Consider the following 11,331-nt stretch of genomic DNA (forward strand, 5'->3'; position numbering starts at 1 on the left):
TTACCTCCTTCTTGGAGCCTCCTTGGTCTAAACCAGTGGTTCTCAACCTGTGGGTCGCGAACCCTTTGGCGGTCGAACGACCCTTTCACATGGGTCGCCTAAGGCCATCCTGCATATCAGATATTTACATTACGATTCTTAACAGTAGCAACATGACAGTTATGAAGTAGCAACGAAAATAATTTTATGGTTGGGTCACAACATGAGGAACTGAATTTAAAGGGCCAGAAGGTTGAGAACCACTGGTCTAGACTGAAAAGTCCTACTTTACAGAGATTTGGTGAGATTAGAAGTCTGGCACCTGTTAATTCCAGCAAGGTTGGACAGTAGGAGTTAAAACAGCAGCTCTTCTAAAGCCTCTGCTGGTGTGTTCTGTTCGGATTCTAAACTTGAACCCAGCAAGAGAGAGCCCACCATAACCCACACAAAAGTGCAGCTGCCATTGGGCGCTCGCCCTGTGAGAGCCAAGTGCTGTGCGGGCTCCTTGCTGCACGCTCTCCTTTTCTCCACTCCCGTGAGGCAGGTGCTGTTGTGCTCATTTTCCGAATGAGACTTGGGGAGGGTAAAGTGCCTACATAACTGTGTGGTACTTGTCACAGAGCAGCCCCGGAGGAGCTGGCAATTGGGCCTCCCAGACCCGTCTCCCAGGGCCAGCATTCTCTCAGGCTGCCTCACCCTTTCGCTCCAGCTCTGGCAGGTAGGGAGCTGTCTCCGCTGCCAAGGGCAGGCCTAGTCCTGCCACACGCCCTATATTGTACTCCCTCTGTCCCATAATAATAGTAGCAAGTGAATATTTAAACGGGAATTTTTGGCAAATGCAGCTGTAAGTTATGTTGTAGCACAAAATTGCGAAGCCTTCAAAATCAATGTTTCATGACATCTGTCATTTGTTTTGACACATCTTTCAATTTTTAGGTTAATCTAATTATTACAAATTATAACTATTTTTCTAATTTCATCCGCTGATCGAAATCAATTGCTTTATTTCAGTTGAATATCAACCCATTGTAAAAGTAGGATGAAAAAAAAGTGAGTTTTCAAGCAAAGATCGAGTTGCGATTGTCCAGTTCTTGATGCATCAAAAGAAAAAGGAAAAGTTGCAGAAAGGTGCAATTACGTTAGCTGCAAAACAATTTAAGTGCAACAGAATGACCATATCAAGAATTTGGAAACGTGCTTCCGAAAATAATTGTCAAGGAGAATCTTATGCTAATGTTGATTCTTTGAAAAAACAAAACTGTGGACGTAAATGCAAAGATTATGGAGGAAAAACTTGAAAAACTTAGACATATTCCTCTTAGCAGAAGAGGCACCATATTAACCTTTGATAATATTTCTCCCGAAATACTGGATAATACGTTTCTGTCACTTCAACAAGTTATGCTGGAAGCAATGAAGAACGATGGCTCCAATAATTTTAAGCTCACACATATAGGGAAAGCAAAGCTTCGCAGCCAAGGGATCCTACCTACAAGTTTAAAATGCAGTAACGAAATTATTGAGAAATCCAGAAACTATCTGAACACTCAAAATGAAAATTAGGAGTACTATTTTTAATTTATTGTTTAATTTAATCTACTTTTTTGATAATAAATGTTGCATTCTATATTTATTTTCTTTTGCTACTATTATTATGGGACAAATTACATTCATCAACTGCTACTATTAGCAGAGGGAGTAGCTCTTTCCTCCATTTCCCCAAAAGGCACAGCTTAGTGCCCCCATTCCTCCCGGCAGATTCAGTGCCTTAGTGTCGGCATCTACAGCCTTAAACTTTAGTTCCATGTCACCTCCCGCCTCCCTGAACAAGGGTAAGCCTTGTTCGTATATCTACCTCTCGGTACTTCCCCGCACAGGCAGGCATGAAGATAGCCTTAGACATGAGCCACGCGGGGACGCAGCTGCGTGCTAAGGAGCCCCGTGTGCATGAATTGCCAGTTAGTAGCAGCAGTGGAGGCTCGTGCACAGGACCTGCCCGCGCAGCCCCGACTGCTGCAGGCGCCCGGAACAGCAGTGACGGCTACGGGTACTCGAGCTTCCGCCCTTGCACACCTGTTTCCTGCCACAGTCACTGCCTCCGGTCCTGTGGCACCTTCCGTAGCCCATTCACTGGCAGGATGGGCGGAAGTAAACCGACCTGAGCAGGCCCCTCTGTGCCGCACCCTGTTCAGGCCACAGCGGGCTCTCGGGACGTTGGGAACAGCAGCCCACAGAATGGGCATGGGGTCCTTGCTGGCAGGCCCCAGGCTCCCCAGACAGCCCAGGGGCTGCGTTCGGAGAGCTCTCACCTGTTCAGTCTGTGCATTTGATGGCAGAGTGGTCCATTTTTTCACACTGAAAGAGAAAAGGTTAGTGGCATTGGTTTCTGTCAACTCAGACCCCAAAAGAAAAACCCTAAGTTGTCCAGGGAACCAGAGGAGAAAGCTGGCTCCGCGGAACCTGGTGGCTTCTGCTCATCAGTAAGGCCCCATTTCAGGCCCCAAACAGGCCTGGAGATTCAGGCCAGGCATCACTACCCCGGAGAGCGGGGCTGTGGATGCTCAGGCCAGGACGTCGGTTGTGGGAGGAGGGCGAGGGTCTGTCCTTACCTCTCACCCTGACGGGACTGACTGGCAGAAAGGAGAGGTCAGAGTTCAGGACAGTTAGAGGCATCGCATGAAGGTGTGAGGAAGCATGATGTCCTGATAAACCAGAGGACAGCAAAAAAGAAACCCAGGTGTGGCCTGTCCTCCCTGCCCACTCTGCCCCCCAAATCCTACGGACACTGTACACAAATAACTCCAGGGGACTCGTAGGCAGCAAAATAAGACATGGAAACTTACTAGCCTTTTAAAAATATATATATTGTATTGATTTTTATAGAGAAGAAGGGAGAGGAATCCAGAGTTAGAAACATTGATGAGAAACTGATCAGCTGGCTTCTGCACGCCCCCTACTGGAGATCGAGCCTGCAACCAAGGTACATGCCCTTGGCCGGAATCGAACCCGGGACCCTTCAATCCACAGGCCGACATTCTATCCACTGAGACAAACCAGTCCGGGCTTTACTAGCCTTTTAAAGAAATATGTCTGGCAGCAAGAATAAGATTAGGCAGTTGTCACCCCCCTGTCATACATTTGGGGTACCATTGTCCCCCTCCCTTCACTCCCACTCCCAAAGCCTGGTGCGGCTTTCTTATCTGGCAGGAGAGGACTCACACATTGTGCAGCTAATCACCCCGCCCTCAGCCCTGGACAGAAAACAACCTGAAACCCCCGCCCCTCCCCCGCATCCTGCTGAAGGGCCCTGCTCCTGCGCCCGGGCCCCCAGGCAGTAGGAGGGCAGCTGCTCCTGAGGCGCCATCGGAACGGGGAGAAGCAGGCACCCCATGGGGAAAGGGGGCTTTCGAGGTGGCCGGATAGAAGCAGGAGGGGCTGAGCCCCAGGGCCAGGTGAGCTGCAGATACAGGGGACGCGGGAGAGTACGGTACAAAGAGCTCCTGCAGACATTCCTCTGTGCGGACGCAGCCCCTTCTCACCGAGGGTGTGGCCCTGGCCAGGCCTTCAGGCAGAAGCCAGGCTTTGAAATGCCTTTATTTACCATTCTCACTGCTGAAAACAACATTTGACCAAAGTTAGAAACGGGCTTATGAATTCCCCACCTTCTAGGGGAGATGCCACTCAGAACCAGCAGGGGGCGCCCTCCTCCCGCCCATTGCCATCCCAGCCTGGCCAGCTAGTGAACAGGAGCTCAGCAGCAATCATTCCTCGGTCCAGGCTGCCCGAAAACCAGGAGGGGGAGGGGGAGCAGGCTTGGCCCGCAGGCCGTGGTGTACCGACCCTCCTGGAGGCCGTCAACCGCACCTGGCGTCCACAGGAAGTGCTGTTCCCACAGGGACCCCAGCCGCCAGGGCCTGAAGCACAGTGCCTGGCCCCTGCTCTTTAACACCACGCCCCTGTGAGGAGCGAAGGGGAAGTGGGGGGGGGGGGGGGGCGGGGGGGGGGCGGGGAGGCCTCGGGGCTGAGAGCTGACCAGTCCCACCTGAAGCAGAGGTTACAGAGCTGGAGGGGCCTGGGAGGAACCGCCACACGTATGTGCCACCCATGCAAAGGCGTGTGCCTTCCCCAGGACGGGGAGACGGTGGGTGGCATGAGTGAGGGCAGTGGGGACAGGCAGTGCTGGGGACTCAAGGTCCCCGGGCACACGTAGGTAACCAGCGTGGGACACAGGGCCCTTCCTGCCCGCACTCACCTCGGGGCGTTGGGTTGAATAAAGGGACCATCTTGGGGCTGAGGAAGCAGAGAGAGACGTTACAGCCTTACAGCCGGGCCACTCACCATCGCCTGCTCTAACGTGAGGACCCAGGAAGGAGCCCAGACCCTCCTGGGGACGGAGGGAGGGCTGCAGAGAGTTCAAGCCCTCCCAACATCATTCCTACCCTTGTTTCTAGAACAGTCTGTGAAGAGCCACATGCCCGTCCCCGGCATGAACATACATGAACAGCCCGGGGCAGGGTTCAGTGTAGCCGAGGGAGGGGTGGGTGTCCAGGGAGCAGTGCAAGGAAAACACTGGGCAGATGCTGCCGGGCACTTCATCCCCCGCCTGGGTCAGGAGCTACGGAAGGATCCAGATCGGAAGCCGGAGAGCGGGCCCAGCACTGGGGATCACACTCACTGTGCGTACTGGCACTCAGGTCCCAGCGGGCAGAAGCCAACTAAGTAGTTCGTGCACATGACCCTCTTGACGTGGCGGTATTTGCACAGGGGACCTGCCAGGCAGAGAGAAACGGCCGGAAGCATCTGTGTTAGCAAAGGAGGAACACAGACCAGGGATGGTCACAGCCGTCCACGCCACAGGTGTACAACTGCCTGCCCTGTCCGTACCGCCCTGAGCACCTGCTCCTAGCCCCGTGACAGATGGGAAGGGAACCCCGGAAGGTGTAGGGTCGGAAGTGTCCCCAACACGCCGTCTTGAAGGATGCAGACAGTCATTTGCCGGCTCGTATTCCTTTAGCCATGGGAGGCGCAGCTGAGGCAAGGCTCACCCCACATCTCACTAACCCGCCATCGGCGCCCCTTCTCTGCAACCCCCTCCCCCAAAGCAACCCTGCCCAGAACTCAGCAACATACCTGAAAGCACAGGATGCTCAGCAGGGACCCTGCTGTGGTCCCTGTCCCCTCAGTGGCTGACTGTAATGGGGCAGGTGGAATGTGCTTAAGTGACAGGATACCCCCAGGTGGGTGAACTGTGTGCCCTACAGGCCCGACCCTATGCCAAGGGCTCCCCGTGGGGTCCCCCATGGGAGCGACCCCGTGACCCTAGGATGGAGCCTTCTCCTGTTTCCAAAAGTGAGGAAGCAAGCAGTTCAAGGTTGTGCAGCCGACACACCCCGAAGCCATTGGGATCACACCCACGCCGGCTCCAAGAAGCCCGCCAGCCCACACCAGCCCACGCGTCACAGGGTGACGGTTCTCCTGGGAGCGAGCTGAGAACCATGGAAAGGACGTCTGCTGGGATTCCAACCCAGGGGTGGACCTCACCCCAACATGCCACCTCCCTGCCGGGAGACCGCCCACCTGGCCCCCCACATCCCCTCTGCTCCCTCTGTCGGGGCCTCACCTTCTTTGCAGAAACCCTGGTCGTACGAAGGACAGGCCTGGGCCTCGGAAGCTGTCTTCATGTGGAGAAAGTAGCATTCCTTGTTGCTGCACTCACCTGAAAACCCCAGCGATCTCTAGACAAGCGGGCTCGTGGTCACGGTTACCTCTGCCCCCCTCCGCACCCCCCACACACAACATTGACCTTGCCCCTCGAATAGAAGCCCCTCGGCTTCCCTCTGGTCGTCAGCAGCTTTGAAGACAGGGAGGTGTTTCTAATCCTCCCTGCACTCTACCAAGGGCGGACCCCAACAGCATTTGCTAAGCAGGGTTTGGGGTGGTTGCACACACTTGGAGCGGTTGGGTGGGGCAGGCCCGGTACCCAGGAGCGGGGACAGGACTGAAGGCAGACGCCATCGGGGAGGCAGGAAGCAGGCAAGGTGGGACCCGGGGCTGGCAGCCAAAGACCCAAGACGACATAAGACACTGAAGGAGACATGGCCACGCGCTGTGACCAAGGCCACTGCTCCTCTCCGCAGTGAGATGACATGCCCTGAGTCGGGTGCAGCTCTTTGTGGTGAAATTGCCAAGAGCAGGCCCTGCCTCAGAGTTGGCCCAGGGATGGAGACTGTGGGAGAGACCAAGCCCCCCCCCCCCCCCCCCCCGGCTCCCCGGAGTTTGCACACACTACTCGAGAGTCACCGGTGTGGACCCTCTTAGATGTCTCTTAGTGACCCAGGGGCTCTGAAGGCGCCACGGGGGTGGGGGAGGGAACAGGGGGCAGGGAATTCCCATCTCATCCTCCTTAAAGGCCTACAACTCTGTGCCTTTCGGCGCTGAAAGGTGCTCCGAGGTGCCTATGCCAATTGGTTTTCAAACTGCTCAGAGAGACCTGTTTCGTACACTGGGCTTCTGCAGAGCAAGGGCTCACCTGAAGGAGAACCCCACTGGCCCCTAAGAGGCCTGAGCCTCTGTTCTTGCCCAGCCCTCTCCTTTCACAAACGGAGATGCCAGTGACCAGACAGGGCAGGTGGGATGTCCATTTTCACAGGCTCCTCACATCGCAAGGGGGTTAGCTGTCTCATCGCCAGCGTGCATCTGACTCTGGGCTGGGCCTTCTAAGGCATCCAAGGGACACCTGCCGCGTTCCCCCCCCCCCCCCCCCCCCCCCCCGCAACCCCCTGCAGGGGCTGGTGAACACCGGATAGATGGAGACAGCCAGAAGTCACCCTATGCGCTGGGGTTGCCTTTCTGCCCTGGATGCACGACGCTGCATTCCTCTCATGGCCAGCAGGTGGCGCCCGCACCTCACCCTCCAGAGACACCCGGGTACCTTTTTGATGGGCACAGCCAGGAAGGGGGTCAAAAGACCACGGACTTGCTCACCCTCCCCACTCCTACACGCCCCAACAATCTCTTTAAAAACAAAACGACTTACTTCCAACAAGAATGAGAATTACTTTGGCATGCGGTTAGAAAGAGATAGCCATTCATTTACTCCAAGAGCAAAAACATACATTACGTAGTATTGCAATCATGGATTTACACGCACAGAAGGGGACCTGGTCCTATTCCTGCATCCACGTCCAGCACAGCATCCCCCAAAGAAAACCAGGGTTACTGAAGGAGTCAATAGTGGTACTTCAAAAGGAAAGAGGTTTATGCGATGACCGCGGGGAGCCAGGCCCGAGATCAACTTTGTCCTGAAGGCACACGTGCGGGCAGCCCTCGTCAACTGCCACCGCTCTCAGCTCCGAGGACCAGGCAGGAAACGGATTGGGCCTGGGAGGAGCTCTTGCCAGGACCTCCCCACCTGCCCCCAACGCTGGCTCAGTTTCACAGCCACAGCCACCGCCACTGCCACCATCAGAGGCACCCCCGGAGGCTGTCCCAGCTCTCCCTCCTCCAGGTCACTCTTTTCAGAACACACTTTCAACACCACTGGACTAGACCATCCTTAAGGCCCCTGTTCTGGAAAGCACGGAGCTGTAGAATTCTAGGGAGAAGGAAATATTCACAGAGTCCACGACTACACGAGGCAGGAAGCGGTGTGGCTCCTGCCCCGCAGCCCCTTGGATGACAACAGGAGGACTTGAGGCCCAGACCTGACCACACAAGATAATTTCAGGGGCTCTACTTCTGAGCGCCAGGGTTGTTTGTTTCCAGTTACCTTTTATTGCCAACGAGTGATGCTAGCTTTCCGTTTATGGAAGAATATACAGTTTTCTTCTAAAGTGCGAGTTTAAAATAGGGAAGCAGTTGGGAAATTATACGCTGGTGCAGGTCAAAGGACAAGTGCTTGGTGGGAGTGGCGAGCACAGGAACGGGGCCCCCACATGCCTGCTGCTGGGGAACCACTGGCCTGTCCCCCCTCCCAAACCCCGGGCCGAGAGATGGCCTGTTCGAGGCCGTTTCCGGACAGGGAGTCTGGGTGTGACTTAACCAGGGGTGCGGAGGGAAACGGCTCAGCCTTTGATCCAGCCACACCCTCTCCTTCCCTTGGGTGGGCACTGTGTGCCCCAGCCTGGCAGGGGCAGATAACCCAGGACCAGAGTTCAGTTCCACTTTCTCGAGGGCATCGGTCGGAGAGACAGGCGTCTGAGGCTCAGGCAGGCCTGACCTGCCCCCTGAGACACGCGAGGCCTCCTTTGGGGTCCCTCCCAAGCACCCCATCCTGCAGCCGCTGCCGCCATCGCCAGGGAACGGGCAGGAGCCAGGGGGCCTCACCGAACTTGGAGAAGAAGTAGCACTCGGGCATCCTGGAGAGGTCGTACTGGTGCAGGAACCGGCACTGGTCGCCCTTCTTGCACAGCCCGCGGAGCCAGTGCTTGCACACCACCGTCTTCTCCCCGTGGTCGTGCCGGAACGGGCACAGCCTCCCTGGGGACCAGAGCGCCCAGCTGGGAGCCCCCGCCACCCCCAGCCGTGGCCCTCTCACCCCTGGGCTCAGACCCTGCTGCCCCCTCTAATCCCTTCCCCTGGACCCTGGCGGTGGCTAGAACTGGGGGCCAGAGGCAACAGGGGGGACCTGCTATGGTCCGAAGAGATGGCTGTGCCCACAGCCACACCTTTGCCTGGACTTTCCTCTCTGCCTGGTGTGGTGCCCGTCAAACCCCAGGAAGCCCCCAGCTGTCGGGACACCCCCTCTCTCCAGGCTCACAGGGGGGCTCCCACCAGAGAGCAGAGGCATGGTCCCCAGGCCTGCACCCTGCCCCCCACAGCACAGTCCCTATCACATAGTACGTGCTCATTAAGGGCCTATTGGATTCATGTGTTAAAAAAAAATTATGCCTCCTGATTCCAGAGGCCTAATGTGACCACGAGTGAGGCTGACATCAGAGCCAGCTCCGTAAGGATCATAAGGAAGCGGGAATGTGAGATTTAACTCTTATCCTCTCATCAGCACGCTGTTCCATCAGCAGGAAGGACACCCCAGGCCCCACATTTCTAAGGGGCCTGGTCTCCCGCATGTGGAACAGCTGGGCGGCCCCACACGGGTTCAGAGGACAAGCGTGGTCAGGCCCATGCAGGAGGCAACCAATCGATGTGTCTCTCATATCTGTTTCTCTCTCTCTCTCTCTCTCTCTCTCCTCTCCCCATTTCTCTCTCCCTTCCACTCTCAAAAAAAAAAAAAAAAAAAAAGTCGCCGTAACCAGTTTGGCTCAGTGGATAGAGCGTCAGCCCACAGACTGAAGGGTCCCAGGTTCGATTCCGGTCAAGGGCATGTACCTTGGTTGCGGGCACATCCCCAGTAGGGAGTGTGTAGGAGGCAGCTAATCAATGTTTCTCTCTCATCCATGTTTCTAACTCTCTATCCCTCTCCCTTCCTCTCTGTAAAAAATCAATAAAATGTATTTTTTTTTTAAAGTCAATGGTAAAAATAACATCGGGTGAGGATTAAAAACAAAAAAATTCTATCCCATCCCGACTTCCCTTCCCCAGGTGCAAATTCAACACCCTCTTCGAGGCTACGCTGGGCCCAGAGTGGCCTGGACGCGGCCCACCTGCCGACCCACCTTTCTCACAGAGCCCCTTAGCGTAGAAGTTGCACACAGCTGAGCTCGACTCTAGAAGGGGGGAAGGAAACAGAGGCGGCAGTTTCCCCAGAGGGCCCTTCCTCCATCAGCAACCTCCCCAAAGCCCCCAACCCCACCCCAGTCCTGCCTTTGGATGCTGGCCCCTAGAACCACCCTCCAAACCTCAACACCTGAGCCCCCGAGTCTGCAACGGAGGGGCCTGAGGCCAGCCTGGGAGCTGGGGAGCCAGCCCTATTGTCCAGGGAACCCCACGCAGGATGTAGGAGGGGAGGCCCCAGCCCCTGGGAAGAGGGGGGCCGAGCTGGGAATCCCAGGCTGTGGGCCCCCAGCTCAGCCCTCTGGTGAGCAGCAGAGCAAGGAGCTGCCCAGCAGATGCTGAGCAGAGAGGCCTGCGGAGCAGCGGGGAGGAGGAGGGAGAGGGGGAGGGACGGCTGGCGCCCTCCTCACTCACTGTCCATGCCCTGGAAAGGCAGGGGTTCAATGCCCTTTTGCATCTCTACGTCCTTCTCCAAGGTGAAGGTGAACCGCTCCAGCCCCGCAATGACCTCTTCCATCTTCCATCTCCTGCTGGGGCTGCTAGCAACTGCCCGAGCCCCTGCAGGTGGACCCTATAAAGCTCTGGAGCCCTTAAAGGGCCAGGGTCTGATCGGGGCCAGGTGGCTGCCAGGCTACCCGCAGGCCCAGCTGTGCGTCTCCCCCTCCCCTCCCCTGCAGGTGCAGCCGCCCCAGGGCCCTCACCCCACACTGTGTGAGCTGGGGAGGGAGAGCAGAGCCCCATGTGCTCGTCTCTGCTTGTTCCCAAACCCACACACAGCATATGCACCGACCTTCCCAAACCTGCGCTCACACTTTCAACATGAAGACACGGCCCAGGTTGGCCAGAGGAGCTGCGCGAACCAACCACAGCCAGGCTGTTCGGGTTGGCAGGCGCTGGGGAGCCAGAGGGTGTGGGGGCGGGGCGGGGGCGCAGAGGGACGGGTGGGCCCCCCCTGCCTCCCCCTCCCTCCCCTCGGGCCCCAGCCAACCCACCTCTCCCTCCGGGACTCCTGACACCCCTTTTCTGCCCTGAGTGACAGGCCCCTGTGAGCTCTTCCTGGGAGAGCGGGAAGCGACACTGAAACTCGGAGGAATCGGAAAAAGTTGGATGAATGGCGCTTTGTTTGCCTCGCTGCCTTGCGCACGACCGCACGCTGGGCTGGGGGTGGGACCCGTCCAGGCTCCATTGGCCTCCCCGCCAGCACGCGGCGGGGCCACCCCAGCGCCTCCCCGCCCCTGAGAAAGTGCTTTGTACCCGAAATCTCTATGCAAATGTTGTTTTATTATTATTACTCCCCCCCCTCCCCTGCCCCCTGGCCTGGGGACATCTGAACTTGCTTTCAAAGGAGCTTTGTGGGGCTCTAACTGGGACAGGCCTCCCCCGGCCCCTCCCCCGGCGCAGGCCCCCTCATTGGCCTCGCTCTAACTGGAGCTGGTGTTTGAGTCACAGGGGAGCCCAGGCCCACAGAACCCAATGCCCTCCTTCGCCGCAGGCAGAGGGGCAGCCCCTGCAGGCCCGCAGCTGGGCCAACAAGAAGGAGCCTGCTGGCCCCTGGCTCCCAGGCCTGTGCTCCTGGTTTGTTGTTCTTTGGAACTCCTATCCGAAAGGAAAACAGCTGGAGAGGTGCACCCGAGGCCAGGGAGCTGGGAGGGGCAGGGAGGGGAGCCAGAGTTTCCGGAA

The 11,331-nt window shown here is 57.0% G+C and overlaps 1 protein-coding gene across 1 annotated transcript; it reads right to left on the bottom strand.

The window, feature by feature from the left end:
- Positions 1–4,650: 4,650 nt before the first annotated feature.
- CPSF4L (cleavage and polyadenylation specific factor 4 like) lies at positions 4,651–10,168 on the bottom strand. Its single transcript, XM_070394659.1, has 5 exons — positions 10,066–10,168; positions 9,594–9,644; positions 8,305–8,457; positions 5,600–5,695; positions 4,651–4,748 (listed from the first exon to the last, which is right to left on the bottom strand). The coding sequence occupies exons 1-5, from the start codon at positions 10,166–10,168 to the stop codon at positions 4,651–4,653; spliced, it is 501 nt and encodes a 166-aa protein (XP_070250760.1).
- Positions 10,169–11,331: the final 1,163 nt, after the last annotated feature.

This window comes from Myotis yumanensis, unplaced genomic scaffold (genome assembly GCF_028538775.1).
Source record: "Myotis yumanensis isolate MYYU_CA2020_CCGP unplaced genomic scaffold, mMyoYum1.0.hap1 SCAF_16, whole genome shotgun sequence".
In the NCBI taxonomy this organism is placed as follows: Eukaryota; Metazoa; Chordata; class Mammalia; order Chiroptera; family Vespertilionidae; genus Myotis; species Myotis yumanensis.